At 39.9% G+C, this 24,993-nt stretch overlaps 1 protein-coding gene across 5 annotated transcripts in view; it reads left to right on the forward strand.

Moving 5' to 3' along the window:
* The window catches only part of LOC116842873 (neo-calmodulin-like), a 40,725-nt gene extending 16,460 nt beyond the window's left edge, over window positions 1–24,265 (forward strand). The window contains exons 1-8 of one of the 5 annotated variants that reach the window (XM_032812675.1): window positions 4,737–5,302; window positions 7,627–7,668; window positions 14,897–15,139; window positions 19,656–19,689; window positions 21,502–21,603; window positions 21,692–21,827; window positions 22,002–22,150; window positions 22,528–24,265. In XM_032812675.1, coding sequence (XP_032668566.1) covers window positions 5,216–5,302; window positions 7,627–7,668; window positions 14,897–15,139; window positions 19,656–19,689; window positions 21,502–21,603; window positions 21,692–21,827; window positions 22,002–22,150; window positions 22,528–22,559 — 825 coding nt within the window. In that variant the 5' untranslated portion in view covers window positions 4,737–5,215 and the 3' untranslated portion in view covers window positions 22,560–24,265. Of the gene's footprint in view, window positions 1–4,736; window positions 5,303–7,626; window positions 7,669–14,896; window positions 15,140–16,574; window positions 18,010–19,655; window positions 19,690–21,501; window positions 21,604–21,691; window positions 21,828–22,001; window positions 22,151–22,527 lie in introns of those variants that run through there. The other 4 variants (XM_032812676.1, XM_032812677.1, XM_032812678.1 and 1 more) reach the window with 4 other exon arrangements.
* Window positions 24,266–24,993: the final 728 nt, after the last annotated feature.

A 24,993-nucleotide genomic window follows, 5' to 3' on the forward strand; every position in this document is an offset into this window, starting at 1 on the left:
GAGAAAGAGAAAGAGAGAGAAAGAGATTGCGCCTTGACGATATTATTTATGTCGATGAAATGACTCAAACGACTCGATCTATATTATTTTCTCTATCATTGACACGTATATATCAATATAACAATATAATATATATATACAACGTATATGTTCTTATCAAATATACATTTTAATTTCAATAGAAAAAACAAGTTGTATATCGATGCTAGCTAAATAAATCACTAAACTTGTTCTATGATACTTTTGCACTTTTCGCAATTTGTCAGCTATACGTTACCTATCAGCTATATATCCCCCGTTAACGAGCGATATCGTCCTCGTTCGCTGTCTCGATGGAAGTAATTCGAGCCCTCGTGGTAAACGCAACACGAGCAACATTGTTTCGATTCGATTGATCAGTGCGTGATATTTGACGTTGATGTAACCGATGGTAAAATTTATATCGACTGCTTCCCATTACCTTTCATACAAATAAATCCTGAAGCAATGATTGAAAAGAAAAAAAATGTTTGGCGTGACGACAAACATCGTTCTACGAGAAGAAAAGATAGCACGGGGGGATGCTGCTTCTTGTATTCGATCAGTCAAATTCGCAGTTCTATTTGATATTCGATCGATGCTGCGAACGCTCGCATGTGTCTCTGGAAAACTAATCAATGCTTCCTACACATATATAAGAATGGACGGAAAAGTAACGCGAGTGGAACTAACAAAAATACTTGCAATTTTCTTCGAACCGGTAATCATAATTCGGAATCATTCGAAATTCAAAGAGAAACAAACTATGTGCACGGCATTTCTATTTGAATAGTTAACGTAAATTCATTGAATTAAAATTCGTTGAATTAAATTAATAATAAATTAAAATTGAATTAATTCGAACGAGTGAAAGATTCGTTTTCTCGCGAGATATTAGACGTTACCGTACGTAATACTGTCCATCGGAGGGATACGGTGATGTAAGAGAGACGTTATAATTTGTAATCGCAGGTAAACGGTCAATGGCAGAAACGTTTTGCGGCACGGCCAACTCTCGTGCAGTTCGATATCGTAAGTAGGACGTGAACCTGGATTTGCGCGCGCATTCATGCGCTCTCTCGCGCGCGCGCATTCTTTGAACCAATCTTCCAATCTTGTGTAAAATATTCCGAATTACGAGACTATCATCATAAGAATCGCTAATCATCTCACATTGCATTGTAATCTACAATGTCACGTCCCGATCATCCGAAACGTCCGAGAACTTTGATACGTAAGACATGCGAAATTCTTCGCAGGATATTTTATTGGCAAAACTCAATACGATTAATTAACTTTTATTATCCTACGATATGCTATCTGCTTGTTTCTTGAAAAGAAGTTGACTCACAAGAGACTAAATTATTATTGAGTTGTCGGTCAAAATCCTTTTATCCGCTGTTGAGTTTTTGAAAATATTACGACGACGTGCACCAGTAGTAGAAGCATCTCACGAATATCGTCACATAAAGCTAAAAGATCTGCCGATTCACAGTAGTAATTACAATCGGCTTTTAAACAAACTTATTGCTCAACGTATTTGTTCAAAGTTGTTACATTACAAGATATTACATTATTATACCGAGAAGAAACACTCTTTCTCTCTTTCTCCTTCTCCTCTCTCCACGTCAGAAATGTGCGTTTCTTTTCCATTTGAAATTTCACGTAGCCATTTCCAAACTTATAATAATAATATTTCTTTTTTTCTCTCAATTATTATTTACGATTGTGCCAAACTCGATGAAAATTATTTGATATGATTGTTACTTGACGATTTCGTAAAGAGATATCCATACTTGAGCAGCGCATTGTGTGCGCAGTGGTGTATTTAATACGGTTGAGTCTTGATGAGAAATTGAAATCCGTCGATCTAAAGGAAGATGCGAATTTCTATCGGAAGAGCGCACTGTCGTAATCTCTCGGCCCGGATGTCCGATGGCCTCAGTCAAGGACGGAGAGACGGGAGAGATGTAGCTCGTAAAGGGTTAGGTACAGTCTGCGAGGGGTACAGAGGTCGGAGGTCAGAGATCGGAGGTCGGAGGACGCGGAATGACGGTCGGACGACGCCGGAGACCGGGTACAGAGCAGCGGCGAGGGGGACGTGGCTAGGAGGTAGGGGGCAAGGGCGGGGGCAGGAAGGGGTGGCTGCAGCCTGGGAATGATCAATACTACTCGTACGCCAAGTTCCCACGAGAGTACGGAAGATGGGTCGAGGAGGACGATGATTTTAGTATTCGATTTGCAAGAGTGTGACGCTATGTACATCGATGTTTCCCTGTGCATTCTTCGCTGTTGTCTGTCATCGACATTGTCCCTTATGTGTGATATATCTCGACTGCACGCTCTCGATCTCAGGCGATTCGGAAGCTTGGTCGAGTTAGATATCAGCTCATCTCGTAGAATCGAGGTTCGATTGTTGTGTCTCCACGGATGACACTTGTATCCTAATAACGACACATCATACGGAGACGTCAGTTTCGCTTTTTTGCGCAAGAGACCATTCAGATGTAAACCCGGCTAGTAGCGCTCGTTACTAGCTCGTGTCGATGCGGGTGAATCGGCGAGTGTCACGATTGGGATCAACGACGTGGTACGGGGCGACGATTCCCGACGGGAATTCGCACGCTGCGGCGACGCGTGTCATCGCGACATCGCGACGCGTCCGATGCCGTCCGATAACGTTCAAATATTAATGACAATGAGTGCACGTGGCTCTCAAGGCTCTCCCCTCTCTCGGGCCGACGGAGAAACGTGTCGTTCTGGCGGTACACACGTGCTGCTGAGATGACACGAGTGGAGAGAAAGATGCCGGATATAGCGCAGGGATGAATCTCGCAGAAGGTCCCATCGGAGAATTCTCGCGAGCGACGATCTCACATCAGGATAGGATAGATAGTACTCGCCTCCGACTTGCAAACTGTCAAGTGTCGCGTATTTTATCAGTAGGTGTATATCGATGCATCAGCAAGCGCGTTACGACACGAAGCGTCTTTAGATTAGAAGATGCAAGTGTACGCGCGCGAATATCGTCCCTTCTTCGGGACTTGGATTCGCATTGACAAATTCGAGAAATTCCTCTGGGGAAGCCTTACTGTCGATCTCATGCGTGCTTATATTATACGGCAGTACGCCAAGGCTGTCGAACAAGCTATACCTCTTTGTAGCTTGCCCTTCTTAGCGCCCTCCTACTCCCTATGTATCCTCTCGAGTGTTTGCTCTATATTTCGATTATGTCGGCTCGAAGCTGAAGCCTCGTGCTGTGTTTCAATCGTTTCTAATCATTTTTTTATGTTAACTAGGTATACACACTTATTTTTCGCATACGTAGATGCTACACTGGGGTCCTGGGGATCCCATCCATATTTGTATTGTAACTCTATCAAAAATAGACATATTTCCCTTATAGAAATATCATACTAAGAATCATTGATAATTACTTATTATCCAGTATTTTTAATATTAAAAATAAGTAATTATCAATGATTCTTAGTATTTCTATAAGGGTTCAATTCACTTTTTTTAAATCTATAGAGAATTGATTAAGGAACAAGCCTATAATGAATAAAAGTCGATAGAATTAAGGAGTTCCGAGATTTGCGGGTTAAAAGAGAAAAGAAACGCGACAAAACTAATCCGAGAAAGTTGTGCTGGAGTCCCCGAGATCCTAGGGTGTATACGAAGGGTTGAGAGTGATGTCAGACACAGAATAAATAAGCGCCGAAAGTTACCTTCCGAGATTCATTTCTCCGCGTGAAACATGTCGAAAGGTACAATTGTGCGGAACGTGTCGCGACTAGGCGACTTTCTGTCGGCTCCTCCTCGGGAAACGAGTTGCCATTAACGCGTTCCGATGGTTTCGACAGTAGGATGTAAACCCTGAAAGCGAAAGCAGGCCACCAACTGCCACTCCTTTCTGTCTTTCTTTCTAGATCGATGATTATAATTACGATAGCCGTGGCTCTTGATCGAGGTAGACGCAAGGGAGCGTCATTGCTCGCCAGACCGTAATCACCAGAGCTGGGAGTCACTGATTGCCGCGGAACTGCTGTTTTGCGTTCTCGCGAAGTGAAGCGAAGTAACGAAGCGAAGTGAAACGCAAAGAGACGAGCCGTCGATCCAGGAGAACGTAACAACGACGTCACGGAGGAACAAATGTCATCGACGAGCTTTCGCGAGATCTCGCCACCGAGCAGCCCGTTTGAGAAGTACCGTCACTGGCGCGAGTGCATTATCGACATCCTTGTCGCTCACGGCCCGCTTCCGGTATTACCGGTCGTCCGGCCGTTGCGACCGAGTCCGTATCGGGCTCGCACCTTCATTTCGGCAACAATGCGGCGTAATTGCGCGCTGCGCCTGCACTCGAAGCCCTAAAACTTAATAATTGACGTCTGTATGACTTAAAAGCTTCGCTGAAATTTAACTCTACATTCTGAACAGAAGAAACTGGAAGGAAGAATCTGACGAGTCGAGGGAGACACGTTAGAGAGAATAAATCAGGGTCGAGGCTACGACGGCGACGGCGACGGTGATCGCGACGGCGACGACAACCGCGACGGCGACGGCGACGGCGGCGACGACGACGACGACGACGACGGCGACGACGACGACGACGACGGCGACGGCGACGGCGACGACGACGACGACGACGACGACGACGACGCCGGCGGCGGCGACGACGGCGACGACGACGACGACGACGACGACGACGACGACGACGACGACGACGACGGCGACGGCGACGGCGACGACGGCGACGGCAACGACGACGACGGCGACGACGACGACGACAACGACGGCGGCAACGAGAAAGAGAACGAGAACGAGGACGAGGACGAGAACAAGGACAACGTTGATGTTGATGACGATGGCGCTGGCGAGGACGATATGATAGGCGCTAGTTGAACGAATTCTACGACGTTTAGCACCGTTAGCCTTTGTACAAGTCGCTGTGTACGTGTATACGTACACACGACCGGATACATACGAGCGCACAAATATATACGAACGTACACTTGTAAATATCGAAATATGCATACGTAATCAGCTAAGCGTGCACACGCGGCTGAGGAATATCAGTCGCCGAGCAATAAGAGCAATAAAGGGGATATATTGGTATCATATCGGATCGTTAACGTGCCACGAGTCAGTGACAAATACTGTTACACTTGATCGAAAAAGAGTGCGCGCCGACGACAAGATGGCTTTCGCCGCGGCGAGGATGATCCTCAAGGACAAGCGCAGGAAAGCTAGCAAAGAAGACTTCGCACCGCGAAACAGAAGCAAGGTAAAACGATCAAACGTATATCGAATCAACTACTGCCTACTATTGTTTGCGCGCCTCTTAGCGCTTCTTGATTCTTGAACAGCTTGAAATTTATCTATGAAATTTATGTTATTGCGCACGCGATTTACGTGAGACAGCTCGATTTAATAAGACGATTAATTTTTGCAAAATGACCGGCGTTTATATCGAACGAGACTCGACGTGATCTTCCGTTGTCTAATTTTTTCTTTTGTTCTTTTTCCCGACAATTACGACAATTACACGCTTAGAATCGATCGTACTACTTTTCATTTCCAAACCGATGCACCGATGTAGCGTATATGTATTTGTTACGTTACATGAGGTATATGCAACACGCACAGTTTATGATCAATCTCACGAGAACTAGATTCGTAAGGTTGATGCTTTTAATAACATGCGTCGAAATTTATGCGCTCATGCGCGTATAAATCTTTCTCAATACTTTTATGTAAAGCATTTCTAATTTCACGCGCGCGCACGTTGGCGAAATGGCCCAACACTGAGTTATTCTGGAGTACGTTAAAAAATATGTATATTATTTACTTCTTTTTCCCTTTTTTTCTGTTTAACTAGTTTAAATATCGTAAGGAGCTAATACGTTAAATCACCAGGCTCATCAGATTCATCTAGCTCAAACTAAAGAATTCCCCTGAGATACGTTATAACGATCGTTCGGTACAATCGATCGATAACGAAAAATGGAACGAAGCAAATTGAAAAATAGGATAAATATATATGAATGATATTGATCTACGTAAATTTGTAAGTAACTTGTCGAAGGAGAGAAAAAGAAAGAGGAAGAGGGGGAGGGAGGGAGAGAGGGAGGGAGAGGGAGAGAGAGAGAGAGAGAGAGAGTGAGAGAGAGAGAAATGGCATAAATGCACGCATATGTTAACGTACGTACTATTAAATAAACAAGTTCATTTGTAAGAAATGTTAAACGAATACGATAAATATTGCGAATTGAGTATTTTTTCGTTTAAGATCGTAACAAATGACACTGTTGCGGGGCGAATTTAAAATGAGTGCCGTGTTAGCAAACTAATCGATTTCAATTTAACGCATGACGGCCAGACCGTGTGTGTGTCAGAAAGGAAACAGTTTCTGTTGAAACACAAGTGCGACGTCCGATCAAGGAGTCGCGCTCGGCTCAGTAAACCCGTCGCGATTTGCTAACGTGACAGCTATCCGATTTGACGGGTTCTCTTTCCTCTTTGCGATAGATAGACAAAACGACATCGTCAATTATCAGGGCTACTGTCAGAGTATTAATAATCCACCAAAATAGTTCCTCGTACAGAGAGAAAAAAGTTTGGTCGCGTTGACATGAAATTTAGTTGTAACGAAGTTACGAGTTCTGGTTGAAGGGAACAGAATTTTTAAAAGCAGATTTGAATCACAAGAACCATACACAGAAATTTTGTGTATCATTGAACAATTCTTGAACCAACGGTCCGTTCACTAAAAAGCAACTTTACGTTATTACAATTCTTTTCTCCGAGCACGCGAACTCAACACTATAATGTTCGTGTAATTTGTCGTAATTTTATGTGTAACGTGCGCATTATATATTCGTTATATATTGGTGTATTAATTCTAACCGATACTTACGTTATCGATATTTCAATACTACCCTACTTTAAAACGTATAAAGTTGCAAAAAATTTTTTACTATTCTTTCGATACAATTATTGTACGAGTGACGTCAAGAGAGAATAATCTGACGGGCTTTGTATTACGCAACGCGCAATGAACGACGCAACTCTAATCACATCGAGATAGTTCCGTGCAACTGAGATATCGTCGTGTCTGCATTTGATAAAATGATTTTTTTTTTTACAATTCCCTCATTTAACGATTGCTTTAGACAATATACTCACTTGATTCAAATTATCCCGTTGTATTTGATAATTTCGGAATGAAAAAATCCGGAAGAAATATTCACGCAAGAAATGTTCGCTGATTCGAAACATTCATCACTTAATGAGGTCTCCTGAGTTTTAAATCATTCTTACTACACGTTAAAGCGTGCGTGCGTAGAAAGGGCGTGTGTTTTTCTCTATGGTACACGTTATTCAAATATAAAACGTGATTGCCTCCATGATGTGATTTCGTACACTTATTCCGATATTTACGAAACGCATTACTATTCTCGCTCTTCCTATAAATTATACTTTTGCAACCGTTGACTAATGCATTGTATATTTATAATGTCGTTAGTGTTACACACTATACTTTTATCTATATTTCTCAACTACAGTGGCGTGGTAATTAGTGACATATACTGTTACTTGTGTTTGCAGGCTCGCAGCGCCAGCACAAGTAGCTTTAGAAGCCTGAGCCAGGTATATACCAAGATGTGATAATCCAGAATCTAGTTGAGAGATTAGTTACTAGCTATTTAGCTAGATATAGCCGATAAAAATCATTTACTTATTTCTTTTACTTTTTAGAAACATAGATTCCCTCCCGTTCTCTGTCATTGTAGAGACTGCCACGTAGAGCACGTGCATCTCGCTAAAGCGTACAGCATAGGGCGTAGGTAGGGTTTGCCAATTATTTTATTCGACATATTTTCGCTCCCCTCCATTATCGCGTAACCTCGATTGGATTATGAAGTCGAAACCGACGAGTCGTACAAATTTTTTTCTTTGTCTTTATACGCTTTATTTACGCGGTTCTACATATAATGCGAGATATGATAAAAGATTAATTTCTCGCTTTCGACGTTATAATTCGATACGAGTGTAATGAAGTACTGAAGTACTACGAACCTTTGTTCGGTAATTCTTCTCTCCCTCTCCGCCCCTTACTACCGTTTTTGTCTCTCTCTCTCTCTCTCTCTCTTTCCCATTCTCCTTTTTCTCTCTCTCTCTCTCTCTCTCTCTCTCTCATCCTCTTTCTCTATCGCAAAATTGACTTGTCCACAAATGATACTGGAGATGCAACGTTGACGATGAGAACAATCTTACATCATTTGCGTATATCTCACAAGTTTCGATTTAAGTTATTCACGAACCTTTCCATGAATCTCTTCGCAAACATTCAATGTATCATCTTTCAGCGTGTTTATGTGCTAATAATTACATTACATAAGTTACAACTAGCGTAATCGTGTCGTTTCTTTATATCGTGCATGCCATATCGTATAAATATAGCAAATACAGACATTTGATATTTTCAATTGATGCTTTCTAAAGAGAGTAGATTAAGTTGGCAATTGGTAGGACCTTTTTCAGAGGCGAAGTAAAATATTTCAATCTGTGATTAAAGCTGCAAATTACAAACTTACTATATCTCCCGGTACGTCGACAGTATTTATTAAATAAGCCGGTTTGTTTCTTTTTTCATATTTTTCTAAGAGAGTGACGACAAAAAAGTGACAAGTTCTCATGATTGTACGACGAGCTTTTCAATCAGTTGATTCGAAATGTATCAATACAAGCCAGTTATTCCGACGAATATATGTATATAGTAACATCATATATATATATATATATATATATATATATATATATAAAAGTAATGTATAATATGTATTATATCATATATGAATTTCTTTCTTTCCGATTCACAAGTCAATTTTAATTTTTATTTAGGAAAAAAGAAAGTAATGAAGATAATGAAATATACAGAAAAAAATTGGTTGCACGACTGTACCTCAACTTTTACCAATTTTTTCCAAGTATCGCACGCAAACGGTTAATAGGCGGTGTCGTAAATGTCAAGCATCGCACGGAATGCATTTGCCTCTGAAACTTTTGTTGACATAGAATAAAAACAAACGCATCGAAATGCATGTCTCGTACATACTCTTTGCACTTTTTTCGTCTTGCTTTTTTCTTCCGCAATGTTGCCGCGGAAAATACAACAGTAAGTATTCACTGTGAGGATTCAGGATAATAGACTGGCATAATTATGTTAGTAATATTTTGTGAGTGAAAATAATGCGGGAACCTGCCCTGGGACGCGTTAGGAAACGTAATACTATCCTCGTTACGGCGCTCAACGACACGAATGCAACGAGAAATCTGTCGCTAATGAGTACATTTATGCAAATCGATATTGTCAAAAACTGCAATATCTTTTCGATATCTTTTGAACTTTATCGCTATAATCATTCACTCGTTTTATCACAATCGACGCGTTTCCTCGCGCTAACGTTTTATTTGTAAGTTACTAATGTTGCAATATTTTTTATGCACAATCATATAGCGCGTCACACGCATACATATACGCATGCACACAATCGTGGTGATATGTTGATTTACGAATAAGTAAAGCTTTTTCTCCCTTTTCTCTTTCTTTCTCTTTCTCTCTTCTCTCCCTTTCTGTCTGTCTGTCTGTCTGTCTATTAATTCATCAATACAATCATTCAGTTGGAGTTGTAGCAAAGTAATTTCATTGCAATAATTAAAACCTAAAAATATTTTCTGAAGTTTAAAAATTTAAAGAAGAACATTGTTCAAGTCGAATGTAGAGATAAACAAGTGTAGCAGTCTTGATGCGAATAATGTATTTGACAAGGATTAACATTGATATCAGTCGAGGAATAACCAAAGGAATAACTAAATGAGTCTACTCAACATTGGTTCCACCATTGTTACAATTAGTACATTTAACTAAACTTTAATATAAAGTGCGAGAAATGTTGTATAGTTCCTTCTATTTCAAACTCGTAAATATAGGTCAAGGACTGTTTTCGAGAAAAGATGGACACGTGCGAAAAATCGTTATTGCTTTCTGCGAATATGAAAATGAATTACATCAGCTTTGTTTCTCTAAAAGTTACAGTTTCCTATAAACAAAATAGATTAGGCAAAGAAAATGTTGGGAATTAACGTAATGTAAATGCAGTAGGACTACATAAAAATATCTATTATTTTCCATAGAGAAAGAGAGAGAGAGAAACAACCCTTTTCAATTTCGAAAGAATACACTCTAAGCAAGTGAAATAAAGAATATCCTTGAAAGTTGATACTACCAGATTTAGTGCAAAATTCTTTACTGTAATAATGGTTTAGTTAAGTTAAGACCGACTTAAGTTGCGCTCTTGTCAAGTCGGGATTGAAGTAATCTGATATTTCATTTATCAAGCCGAACCACAAGCAAGGGAAATCAAAGTAGATCGAAACTGGTCCAAATAGCGTTTGCCGTGCCAATCCTCTTAAATCAAATCCAACTCTCATTCCGAATATAAACGTGTTAAAACGTGTGAATGCACTTTTATTACAACAAAAATTTAGAATGATGATATCGCGCCGCGACGCATTTTGAAGCGTCAATATAATATCCTTTGCTTGCAAACAAAGATTAACCGTGTTTGCTATGAGGATAAGCGAGAAGTCATCACGAAATTATATTTCGACAACTCGAAACAGTCACGGCGAAGGAGAGTGTTATTTACACTAACATCAAGTATTCCTTGACATCGAAAGTGCGACAAGAGAGATCGATGTCTCTGTTCGCTGTCGGAGCCTTATTTAATTATTAATCTATTGCTTCCAGACTTTGCGTGATCAGTTCAGTGACATGTTTCAAGAGCTGCTCTTATTATATATTGAAATGCTATATATAGCTGCGCTTGTCTGCGATTTATGACACATTTAAACAAACAATAATACGCATGATATGCCCCGCGACTGTCTCTGTATTCGATTAGTCATTTTGTGTCCTAAAATCGCGATTCGTGCTCATAAATCTTGTTACAAGACACGTTTTAGGAAATCTAGGTCAACGACTCACAATTTCGATACGATGTTGTCTCCGATCAAACGGTTAGAAAAACTTTACAATTCTACATCAACAAGCGTTTCCTTCTCGTTTGAGACATTTATTATTTAACATTGTTATTTTTATGCTAGTACTATTGTCACAAAATTCTCACTCAGGGGACATTCGATAAGATCAGGTTACGTTTAAGAGGAAATGCGCGATCAACGATTACATTATACACACGGTTGCGTCTTCGAAACGCGAGGATCGTTGCTGTTTTCATTTGGTTTTCGTATGATGCTCCGGTGTCTTTCTCGCAAAGTATAGCTTTCCAAGGGCGACCGCTATCACCCTCAATTATTGATCTTTCGAAAGAGGTTTCCAGGTCTCGCTCCTCGCAAACACTCCGGGCAAAACTTGAGTGGGTGAAACGACTGAGACGAGACATGACGCCTTACAATGCATGTCGTAATGCCGCGAGAAGCATTAGACGGCCCGAGGAGGCGGACGGAATTCAATTGACACAAAGGAACCTTGGTTGCGCGAACCGAAATATTTGTACGATTCATTGATGGACCGCTGGCTAGATTTATTTTTCATCGAATTCGCCGGATGTAATGTGTTCGCAACACATTTGAGATTTCAAAGCGGACGTTGCCTGCTCGATCTACCTGAGGATCGAGTACTAATCTATTAGTGGTTTCTTGACAAACCGATGTGGGATAGGAATATAGGTCGACTTGCGAACGACTTGATACACATTCTACTCGAGCTACTTTTACTTTGTATAGATATGTAAGAAAGGGCGCGCCGAAAGAGAGTCCGTCTCACTTGTAAACTAACGAACAGACTATCGATGCGACAATTTAGCTTTCGATTCATTCGCACACTTGCGCGAGAAATACCCAATGTCATTGTGGTTACTCGTAACGCGATATATTTGACGGACCATTGATGTTCATAGTCAAGTAATCACTATATTAGATGCCTTTTACATAGTGTATATTTTGTAGGCAACATTTCTCTCTCATATCGGGGATAGAAAATCCGCGTCAACGCACTACTAATCTCTCCTCAAATATCTCATCTTCGAAAATCAAAGATCTGGATGTCATTAATACGGAAGCATAATGATATCGATCAGTTGATTGTACGGAGATAGAATGAGATAAATTGCATGCTTCTCGCAGTTTCAGCAGGACGATATCTATAACAGTCAATGCTCTACAACGTTGAACATTCTTCTAAAGAGTACATAATTTATGCGATAAAGAGCAAGTGACAGGCCTTAGCTGCAATGCCGAAAGTGCAAATGGCGCGCATATCGTAACAGTCCGAGCAGGTAATGTTCTAGATTAACACCCACACAATGTGCGGCACGCGACTTCGTTTTACGAACTCCGCTCCGTCCGCTGTTTCCCTTTCAATTAGGTTAACAATGTCTTGCACGCGCGTCCTAAAAACAGTATTCGTTTCCTTTTCTTTTTTCAAGTTTTCAAGCTCGCAACAATGTTACAGAATTGCACTCTGACGATAATACAAGGAACTAATGAGTTTGACGAATGAGGAGAGTAGTGGTCAAACGTATCGACCGGATATCGATCGTAAACATCTGTGTCATATATTTGTTTATCTGTCTAAACTGTCAGTAGAATAGAAGCGGTCGAAGCTCCGAAAGTGATACATTCGCTTTCGTTTTCCCCAATATGTCTCCTATTTTACATTTCGTCCGGTATTTCGACCGGTATCGCAATCACCACATAGCCGCGTCGAATATAAACCTTGGGGGTCACCCAGGATTCTGCCTAGACGTTAAAACAGGCGGGCTAGGCCTCCACGAAGACAAGATTCGCAGAGACGTAAAACGGCCGCAGTCAGCGACCTAAATCTGTATTTCCGCCCACACGAATCACACGTAACCGGCACTATGCGCTGATGGCGTATGGACGATAAATGGACACGATGCACGCGCTATTCGTTCTAATCGACCGGGCGAAAGTAACCCCTCTACCTCTCCCCCTCACTCGCCTCTACAGCCCGCTCTCATATTTTTCCCTTCCCTTCTCTTCTCCTCACAAATCCCGCGAGTGGAACTTTCGTAATCTCCCATCGGCGATCGTTATTAATTTGTTCCCTTGAGGGGCGTAGCTACCGCGAGCTCGCGACCACAGGGAGAAGGAGAAACGTATACGTCGACGTGTTCGTAAAACGAGAGACACCGAATGGTCTTGACCCTTAGCGCGAGCCAAGCGCCACTTGCCGCACGGATGGGTTATGTATAGTCTATTGACTTCTTTAGTTATCGATTAAGCGCCGCGGTTCCGCTCTCGCGACTTGATTACGGGACTTGATCGACCAAATAGTCGAACCGAGGGATCTTAATGAAAGAATTATCAAACGCTTATCTCTCTAGCTATCTTGACTAGGAAGATCAGAAAGCGTGCGTGTGAAAATTCATCTCAGCATCGGATGTTTTCCGAGCGGACCTGTACAGCTTTGACGAGGAAGTTGAGACGCGTTTCAGGAGGGAGCATAGTGAAAGATTACAGAATGCATCCGAATACGTAGCTAATGTAGGCAAACGCGCGGAACTTGGTTACGTCGCGCGAATCGCGTTAGATTCACGTTTCTCGATGTAAAGCGATGTCGTTACTGGCTGCGTGCGATAAACTCTCGTGTTTGTTTCAATATACGGATGCACGCTTTTGATACACAGCCACGCGATCGTAATCCGTTCATAGTGATGTTACGCACGCGCGACAAACGATCGTGTTCTCGATGTGCTACTCCAATCGATACGATGTACCGCGCGTTTTCCGTATTTCCACACGAATTTCATGCGAGCGACAACGACGATTCGAATGTTATATCAGGGAGACACACACATACACACACAGGCGCGCGCGCACACATACACACACACACACACACACACACACACACGTCGGAGTCCTATCGAAACGAGGACGCGAGTCTCCAGTATTTTCTAACTATTCTAGCTACTCTTTCTTTTTTTTTTAGAGTCGAGCGCGTCGTCGGAAGTGTATGATGATATATTTGACATTGCACGTATCGTGTTGTAGATTGTGCTTTAGAATCAGTTTGTAAATGAGTAGAAAAGCATTCTGGGGTAGAGATTTCCCCATTTTGCGCTTTGGCAATTACATACGGATTACGACGATGTATATATCCGTCGACGCAGTAAATTCATTTTTTATGTACTTTTAACTCTCACAATTTCTTTAATATGTCGAGCGCGCAACATTGCCTCGAGAAGCATGCCATTTTAGCATGTTGATAATTTGCGAAGAACGTATTGTCGAGATCTTATGAAGGGAGAAACCGATGAATCTCGTGTCGGATGATCACATTCACCGATCGTGATCTGTGTGCGTATCTAGGTTCCGGGTTTCGTTCACTGGACCACACCAAACGCATAGTAAGATAATGAATAATTATCTTGTTAACATTAGTCACATGATGCAGGTAGTGTCTCTTTACCCGAGTATTTGAAGCAACGTCTTAATAGGTGAGCAAACAGTCGTTACACGATACATTTAAACGAGTTAAACGAGACGAAACGGACTCTCTCCCGCCAACTCGTAATTTAGTATCGATAATTCGTCTAATTGTTCGTCCAATTTTTCAACGAGGAGAAGAGAAATAAATAGACTAAGATAAAGAAATGAATTCCATCGACACATTCCTGATATGTCATCGATGTGATGTACAATGATCACAAGCGTCGCCTATTGCTTACATATTTCGTCTTACATCCGTTGGATTACATCATTAATTGAAAAGTTTCTCTCATACTAGTGCGTGTCTAATGGAAATTTTGTCTCTCCTCAACTGCAGGCACGCAACAAACCGGCGGATGGTGTTGGTCATGTGAATCAAAAAGGTGCTTCCGGTCAAAAAGCGCCGGCGGCCGGTCAAAAGGTTGCGCCAGGCGCTAAGGGTGCGACAAAATCGACCCAGAAGCCGTCGGCTCAGAAAGGCCAAGTGAAAGTGACACCCAAGGCGGCCTCCGTGAAAACCGGCAAGAACAAAAAGAAAGGCCAACGACAGCAGTACGATCTTATCGTCACCATTAATCTGGTAAGCGTCGTTATCGAGTAAGTACATCGTCCGTCACATCAGGAGCTTAAAACTAATCGAGTCACCAGATTGTATGATTAAAATGAGACAGTTAATGTCTCTCGCGGGCATCCATTTTGACGGGAGTCGAAATCGATTGGATTGAAGAGAAGAAGGTCCGCGACTGACTAATTATGCTTGATTATTTATCGCGCCGTAAAGTCACTCCCAGACTCGACCCGCTCGATCACCGCCCAATTACACCGTTGTTTGTAGGAGCTGACGCGAATGTCCGATCGAATCGCGTCGAGAAACGCTTTTGTCAACTTGTCATAACGCGTGTGCACATTGCTAATAAATACGCTACGATCTGACCCAGTTGAACGTATAGAGACGATGCGCGATCGATAAGTTGTACGCGTTCAGCTAGTACGCGCCACATAACATTGTCGTGCGGCAATCGTTATGCGGCTTGTATCGTTGAGATATGCGATCCATCGCTCAGAGAAATAAACGTTCTTCCTTGCTTTCGACGTATTACGACGTATTATTGTCCTTATTTCGTTTTGGAATAATCAAACATCTTGCCGAACAGGATCGTCGATGATCTCATCATGTACAATTTCGCATCTTTGTTAGCACGTAATAACTGTTTTCATTAATAATTGCCATTTAGTTTTTTGCTAAACATTTGATCTTACTATATTTTGCCACACAATATACAGCACGTATGTGACACTCGTTAAATCGGATTTACTGTCTCTATTAACAGTATCAAAATCATAAATCATACGGTACAGTGTACAGAAAGATTGAGGCTAGTTGACTATATCGATATATACATATATTGACTAACCAAACGTAAATTCGAAATCAAATATTGCAAAATAGAAAGCGTACGCGCACGTGTGTGTATGTGTGTGTACAGTATATGATTTATAATTTTATCCAAATTTATTCTTACTCAGGCTATGATAAATATTACAGTTCAGCGGCTAATTATCAAGGTCAAATTTAGCTTTAAACTAAATTATGAGGTTATAAATGAATTTTTTATTAATTAAAGATATGCTTTTTCTTTTTCATAAAAAGTTCCTTTTACGTGCTTTTTCTCTTCCATATAATTAATTACTTTGGTTACTTTGGTATTGTGTTATTGTGATAAAATATAGTCCCATACAAATATTCCATACGAATGAAAGATGTCTTAAAGATTTTTGAAAGAGAAGAGGTATTCCACTTGTTTCAGACGTCTTTTTTTTATTTTAGGATGTTTCTAGAAGATATATATTTTAGAGATTTGTGCTGTCTAAGGTCTTCATTTGTAATATAAATCTTTTGATATCGTTTCATTTATATTACTTGTTATATTTTTTATATATATGTAACAATTACATTTGTGTAACCTATACTTTTAATATAATAGTTAATTAAAATTAGTTATAATTAAAATCGATTGTTAAACGTAAACGTAATTGTTAAACATAAGTGAGTTTTGTTTACGATCGTACCTTTTTGCAAAATGTATTTTTAATTCAAGTTTTAAAGTCAATTTGCCTTGATGTCGTACGCCCATTCGCCTCAACTTCGGCAATTTAACGCATACGGCAAGATTTGGTAAAATACTAATTTTTTATATTGCTCATCAGTTTTTAAGTATTATTAGAGACCTCATATCTAGTAAATAACATCGGTGTTGCCTTTTTTCGATAAATCTCAGTTTTACCTGTAAAAATAAAACAAATTAAATATTGATCTTTTTTTTACCACACCGAACTCCTTTACAATTGATTACTAAAGCGTTATGCAGACAGCGAGAGAGTTAAAGCGAGAGCGAGAGCAAAAAAGAGAGAAAGAGAGGGAGAGAAGAGAAGATTCATTTATATTGATATCGCTCAAGAGGAAGAGCAGCGAGGAAGGGATTAGCTCTGGACCTGACGTCCAATCATAGAGAGGAGACCTAGTCTGGTTAAAAACAGATCAAGCTTGCCAAAGCTCGATTCTCGGACACACGCGTCTTTGTCATCGGGCGGACCGTCCTCTCCGTACGACACGCGATACCAAACGTCCAGAAGCTACGTCGGTGGATCTCTTTCGTTTTTCCTCTTTCTTTTTCAAGTGTGTACACGCGCGCGCATTCGATTGTGAAAATAGAAGAAGAAGGAAGTAGACAAGATCTCGAGAGACAAGTCGAAACGCGCGACTTTGGTTTCAACTTAAATTTCATCCGCTTCCAATGTCTTTTTCTATGCCACACTAGTCGGTTATTTTTACTCATCCAACCAGCCAACTATTACGTTCCCAACGAATAGTGTTGTCCGCGTAATCGGCCGAGTCGTGTGCGTTTGATCGGCAAACGACGGTAAAGCCTCAACATCAAAATCTCTCGGCCCTTGTACGTCATCCTTGATGACATCCGAGTAAACGAAGAGCAATTGCGCGATTTAGGTTAAGATACCAAAGATTTTTCGGATGTGCCAAGTTCTCTTTCTCTCTCGATACCAGTCTTGAGGGAGTCAGTGGTAGTCCATAGCTATTAATTGGACTTTGAGTAGCTTTTAAGGGGCTTTCGTCGCATCGTGGATACAATCGGAATGCACGTTGAACTCTTTCCCGCGAAAGAGCGCGATATAGTTGCTTGTACGTCCGCGCGTTTGTAATAGAGACGAAATGTTGAACTTCGTCGGTTCGACGGCGAATCGACGATAACTGCAATGGAATGCGTACATAGACTCGCAAACGCAAACCTTGCCTTTCGTATCTTTCGGTACATCGCGTAACCTCACGTGTGACGGTCGAATATGGCGGAGTCAGAAAAGAAATACTCGTACGCGTACGGACAACTTCGTAGATTGACCAGCACAATAGACGGTCAAATAAGACAGATAAGTGTAAGTGAGATAACACATACACGCATACGTAGCTTGTATTATGTATTTGGATAAAACGGATTTCAAAAGATGCTTTACGACCGACACTTTATACCGTTTCTGGACGTTTTAACGTTTTTCAGATTTTTGTACTCTTCAAAACTTTTGTGATTAAAATTCGTAGCGTAAGTGTATAGATGAAATCTGCAAGAACGACTAGTTACGCTGCTTTCGTCGTCTGGCGAATGTCGCGAATCTCGCGATCACATTGCGACATGTTATTATTAATAATTCACCACGCGCGACCTTTCTTCGTCGCGCCGGAGTCTTTAGCGGGCATTTCGCCAAAATTTTCTCAATGTCTTCTCTCCACCGTACGAGAGAAGATCATAGAGGATCATTACTAGAATTGTTCACTGGCGATTAACAAATAAACCTCGCGGAACGTTACACGCCGATTTTTCACAAATTTTGGATGATTGCTTTTTATGTCAAAGTATGAAGGAATCTGTTATCATTTCCAGCTTAAATTGATCTTTTCACTTATTTCGAAATTTTCTAAATTGTACGCAAATATACGATCTTACACATGTTTAAAATAGTTTTTATTTAAATAATTTAAACAATTTATTAAGAATAAATTTACTCGAGTTTTTGAGACTCGGCACACATATGGGATACAAAAAATAATAGTTATCTGTTTTCCTTTTAGCATTTAACGTATTAAACAGTTTTAAGCTTTTAGTAACTACCCTTTTCAAATTCTTTTATATAAGTAATTCTGTAAATTCTTTCTATATAAGTAATTCTGTAAAGAAAATTTGGAGAAAATAATATGCGATGCATAGGTTTTGGGGTCGCTGATTATGAATCAGAGATTCATTTTGCAGAATTCAAAACGTCGGATTCAGTATTGCCGAGGTCATTATTGAAAGAATGTTTGGTTTGTGTGAAATTATCCAAGTTGGGTCATTTTTGGGCTCATTAATTACGAATCAAAGATTAAAATTTTTGCAAAATTTTACACATATTTTTTTCTTTAACTTTTCTTTACAGAATTGTTTGTATGGAAATATGGAAGAAATCGAAGGGTAGTTACTATCATTAAAACTGATCAATGTGCCTTATAAGAAGGAAATAGATGGACTATTATTATTGTGTTCTCTATATGTGCACCGAGTTTAAAAACTCGGGTAGATTTATTCTCAAGAAATATCATTTTAAACGTGCGTGAAACCGTATATTTACGCTCAATTAAAGAACTTTCGAGATAAATGAGAAAATCAACTTAAGCTGAAAACGATACCTTCACACTTTGATATGAAAAGCTGTGTAAAATTTGTGAAAAATAAGTATGTACTTTATTAAAGTGAATCAGTGAATAGTCATTGATATCAGTTATAAGTATAGCACTAAGCACTTTCAGTGTAACACATATAACCGCAAATCAGTGTATATTCACTGTTTCCAGTGATGTTTCACTGATTCATTTTAAGAGAGTAACGTGTCGCGAGATTTAAACGGCGAACTTTCTAGACGCCGCTTAGCGTTTTATCGTGTAGATACACGCGTATTTATTACATAAATATTAATTAATAGGCTGTGCACTGCACAAAATTGATACAATACTAGATAATTTGAACGTTTGTCTTTTTTTTTTATTTCAGTCTGAATATGGGCTCACGGAAGATCAAGTAGCAGGTAAGTTCGCACAATTTCATAGTTGAAGTTACAGAACAGATATTACACACGACTTGTCTTAGTTAGCAAGTAAAATATAATTAAAACAAAAAGACGTATGTAAAACGACTGGCCTCTCAACCGTTTTTCTTGTTAATCTTTAATACCGCATTCGATATTGAGTGATTTAAAGAGATGAGAGTATTAGTGAAATGAGAGTATTAGACATAATTCGAAGAATAGAAGATGGAAAATCAAGATATCAACAATGAAATATATTCTACCGGTAGAAATCCCAATGAGTAAACTCGTAGAACATGATTATTCGGCGCATAGTTATACGGCACTGGATGGTTCATTGGCAATGATGCATCATCGCTAATGACACGCGATATAATATCGATTGTGTTTACCTCGCAATCTCTACTTCTCTGTGCGCCCCGTTTGTTTACTTCTAGTTTGTGTTCATAATATCGTATGTAGCATATATATGCAGCACTCTCTTCCCCTCCATCCCTTTTTTTGAATAATAATTAAATAATTAACGTATTAATTATAAGGTAAACTCGGATATGATGGCCATACCGAAAAAATGGCCATAGGCTGTAATTTCTCTAATAATTGCAAAACATTGCGTTTGTGTAATCAGTCACAAAGATAATCAATATTTGTCGTAGTGTATGTGCGTACGTTTTTCAAAATAGCAAGATTATGAATATTATACTATATTTTTATTTTCGACTACCTGTAACATTTCTCGTGTATCCACTAAAACTTGCTGTAACGTCGAATAAATTACAGTTAAGCTATCGCAATCAACATTAGATACATAAAGTAGGTATGTAAATTGTAATATAACATGCATTTTTATTTTTGTTTTCACTATTTGTTTATAAGTACTATTACAACCGTCTTTCACTCATATTTTGGGTAAGATGGCCCACTATCATTCTAACATTTATAAAACAAAAGTCGTTATTTTCAAAAATTACTTTCAATATTACAGTAATTAAATCTTATGTGCAATATGTTTTGATCAAAAATTGAATTTAGAATTTAAGTTTTGTAAAGGTTTCTGTTTTATATGTATATTATATTTTTTACAAATAATATATATTAAATATCCTATACTAAAATGAATATGTCAAATTATGTTTTTTTCATTATTTTATAAAATAATAGGTGCAGAATCTTGAATATAAAATATGTATGGGTCATTTATCTCTTATGGCCATCTCGTCTTAAACATTTAGATAAAATGGCCAATACTCATGTTTTGATATTTTTGTAATAAATAATTTCACTGAAGTATTTTAACTTTGATGGTATTATGTACTGTAGGCTTCGGTGAAGTAATATGCCAAACACTATTAAGAAATAACAATAAGAAATGTATTTTTTTCGCATTTTAAAAAAGTATGGCCATCTTATCCGAGTTTACCCTATGCAATCTGTCGTAACGTAAGAGAAGAACCTTTTGTCATATATGTATCTATTGTGATTAATTCTTTTCATACATGGAATTTATCATATTCTCTCTAGTGACGAAGTCATTATTGATGCAAGATGAGCTCTGACGAAACTGAACTATTAGAGGGGAGGGAAGTAGAGATGGAGGATGAGTATTTGATAAAAGTTGCAAATATGATATCAATGATGAAAGTAAACCGCTACATATTTCTCGCGTTGAATATCGTTTATTGAACGATAAAAATGAATCATAGTGGTCTCGCAATGTGACATGCATGGAAATTTACTTGAAATACATCTAACAGCGGCTACTCGTCTCGAGTAAAGTAGCAGTACGATTATCACAAAACTCTATTATTTTAGAATTCAAGGAAGCATTCATGCTCTTCGACAAAGACGAAGACGGTACAATTACGATGGCGGAATTAGGGGTCGTCATGCGATCTCTCGGTCAAAGACCATCGGGTAAGTCGTTTGAACCCGAATGCACCAAGAATGTGCATCCAGTACGTCGCTGGAACTGCCCGATAAAATACACGATAATTTCTTTCAGAGACGGAGTTGCGCGATATGGTGAACGAAGTAGATCAGGACGGAAATGGTACCATCGAATTTAACGAATTCCTACAGATGATGTCGAAGAAGATGAAAGGTGCCGACGGGGAGGATGAACTTCGCGAGGCATTCCGGTAATGAGCTTTTCGAGGCAAAACCCGAGACGATAATTGTCCTTGGCAGTTGCGACGAGTCGCGAGAGAATTTGCCTCGAGGCAATTGTCGGCCGTGGGTGAAAGCTGCTTTCAATATAAGATAAGATGCGGGATAGACAAGTCAGTCATATTGCCCTCATTGTCTCTTATCAGGGTGTTCGATAAGAACAACGACGGCTTAATTTCCTCGAAGGAGCTACGACACGTGATGACGAATCTCGGGGAGAAATTGTCGGAGGAGGAGGTTGACGATATGATCAAGGAGGCGGATCTCGATGGCGACGGAATGGTAAATTACGAAGGTAACAATTTCGATATTAATCGATATTAACCTACCGGTTGGATCGGAAGATTTTTCAAGGCAGATATCAACGCGCGCGGTTATGTAGAATTTATAGGGCTAACTACTCGTTAAATTGGCATTATCCTTAGCATCAACTTTAACGTTATGTCGCGTCTGATAGATGTTTTCACAAATAATTAGAACATGTCGAGCTAAATGTAAATACACTTCTATTTAGGTTAGTTAGTGCGACACCTTGTCACATAACAGAATTAGAATAACAAGCTGAAGCACGTAATGCGAATGCTCATCTGACGTTTAACTCTATGAGATCATTCTTCACCCTCTTTTCTTTATCGTTGCGTCACATTGTTACCGAGTATGTATATGTTCCAGAATTTGTGACGATTCTAACGTCGAAGAATTAGTTTGGAGGCCGAGAGGACAGATACAGGCTCAGAAGGGCAGTTTAAGTGATGCTACTATACACTGTGGCTCTCTATATATAGATGGATGAAAAAATGAGGAGAAAGGGAGGAGGAGAGGGTGTCGCCAGCCGAGTTTTCCGACTTTTCCAAGATCGCAGCGAGACATCGTCTCACGAAGCTTCATGAAAAGCTGCGGCATCGAGGTCGTCGAGAGGAGGATAAAAAGCTCATTCGGCGACTCAGACGTGACGTAATGCCGCGTATAAAGTCGAGCGCATCGATTCGCGGCGATACGAACGGTGCCATGTGAGATCGCGGAAGCGAATCGCGTGCGATGCGTATCGACGCACGTTCGTTGAAAATAGCACGAACGCAAATTACGTAGTAGTCGAGCAAGTGGAACGGTGAGTGCGAGTCACCTTGGTCATGGCTCGTCCAACGCTAGATGTGCAATCTACTGAAAAAAAAGACGGAAAAAAGGAGAGACATACTCTTGTGATTGCACATACGTATGCGCGTTATTCGTATAAAAACATACACCCACCAATGCGTGCGCGCGCGCACGCGTCACACACACACAAACACACACACACACACACACACACACACACAGCCATAGACATATACGCTCTTTCGGACTAATCTTAGGTGAGAACTCGAACTTTAGATGTAATGATAACGTAATACAGTAACTAAAGAGATTATGTCAAAACGACGGAGGTGGGAGGAGAGGAGGCGAGATCCGCCGCCGCCACCCGGAACAATCAACCGAGCTTCGTTTAGACTCTTACGTACTCCTAATCTTTATCTTCTCCGCTAACTTTGCGGAGCGACTTAGCAGTTAATTAGCTTTCCACGCCCCCTCAAACGTTCCGCGAGAAAGTATGGAATATACTACTATACATACATTTACACATTATATATATATATATATATATATATATATATATATATATATATATATATATATATATATATATTTTGCGTCGCGCGTTATTCTCTGTACGCGATGCGACGCTGTAAACGATACCATACTTGGAGTGTTTTTACCGCTTATACCAAATACACGCGCGCGCGTATTAACCATAAGAGATATATAGTCACATATGCATACACACGTCTCAATACTCTTATCGCTCTCATCATCATTGTTTCTTTGAGCCTTAGTGACTTTAGAGGGGACACGACGGACGATGTTGTAACGTAAAACCGCGCGAAAAACGATTATCGTAATATTGCGTTGCGCGATCGATCGTTATATCGAGTATCTGATGAATACATCTGAAGAAGAATGCGCAAGCTCAAGAAATATAACCGATAGTCAAAATTAGCCCAATTTTCGCGATATTTCGCGTAAAATCTGCCGTGTACATGATCGAGATTGAGAGAGAACGAGAGAGTGAGAAAGAGGGATGGGGAGACACACAGGATGGGAGAGACAGAGAGAGAGAGAGAGAGAGAGGCAAGAGATTATTATTTATACGTTATATCTGGATGAATGTCTAAAAATATTCTTAGTTACCAAAAAGTTAGCTAATAAACAATGTAACGATCATTAGATTTGTCGATGTAAGTTCGAATGTCATCTTTGACAAGCAAAAGAATTATTGTCGCGACGATCATCTAGTTATATTCTCTACCGATCTTAATTACCATTTGGCGAGTAGTCAGTTGACGAAAAAAATAAAATTGAATAAGAAACTCCATAGATACGATTCAACGATTTGAAATGTGCAGTTATGTATGTTTGCGTAACAAACGAGAAATCGATTTCGGCAGCATGTGTTCCCGCTCTGTCGCGCAAAATTAATATCACCCATTGTATCGCCCAAACACAGAGAGAAGTGGAAGGATCGCGCAAACAATGTAATGTACCTTCAAACATATAACGAGAAGAAAGATGTCGGAAACTCTAAGTACGTTGATCGTAGCATATCGACGATAATACTTAATAATTATAGTAACGGATAAGAGAAAATAGCGGGATTGTAGGTAAGACGTCCATAATATCTTCTAGTCTTCTAGTTTTTTGACGTTCAATTAGTATATCGCGTCTGTTTATTGAAGACACAATAACATTTGTGTTATCATTAGTCGATTCAATATCGTAAGATTTACCGCAAAATTTATCATTAATTTCTTAAGCTCGTGTTTAGTTTTTCCATATATACTTTTCAATATTGAATGCTGTCGAACCATCGGATATAGCTTCGAGTGCACAAAATACCTAGATACAATATATTCGGTCCGAAAGTGCTCAAGTCGAGATTTCCGAGGCATCATCGACTTTTATTCTCTCTCTCTTTTTCTCTCTCTCTCTCTCTCTCTCTGCCTCTCTCTCTCTCTCGCCTCTCTTTTTCTATCGGCCGTCTATGCACAAACACACACACACACACACACACACACACACACACACACACACACACACACACAC

This window comes from Odontomachus brunneus, unplaced genomic scaffold (genome assembly GCF_010583005.1).
Source record: "Odontomachus brunneus isolate Ranch 3 - 2012 unplaced genomic scaffold, Obru_v1 Obru_scaffold_028, whole genome shotgun sequence".
NCBI classification, from domain to species: Eukaryota; Metazoa; Arthropoda; class Insecta; order Hymenoptera; family Formicidae; genus Odontomachus; species Odontomachus brunneus.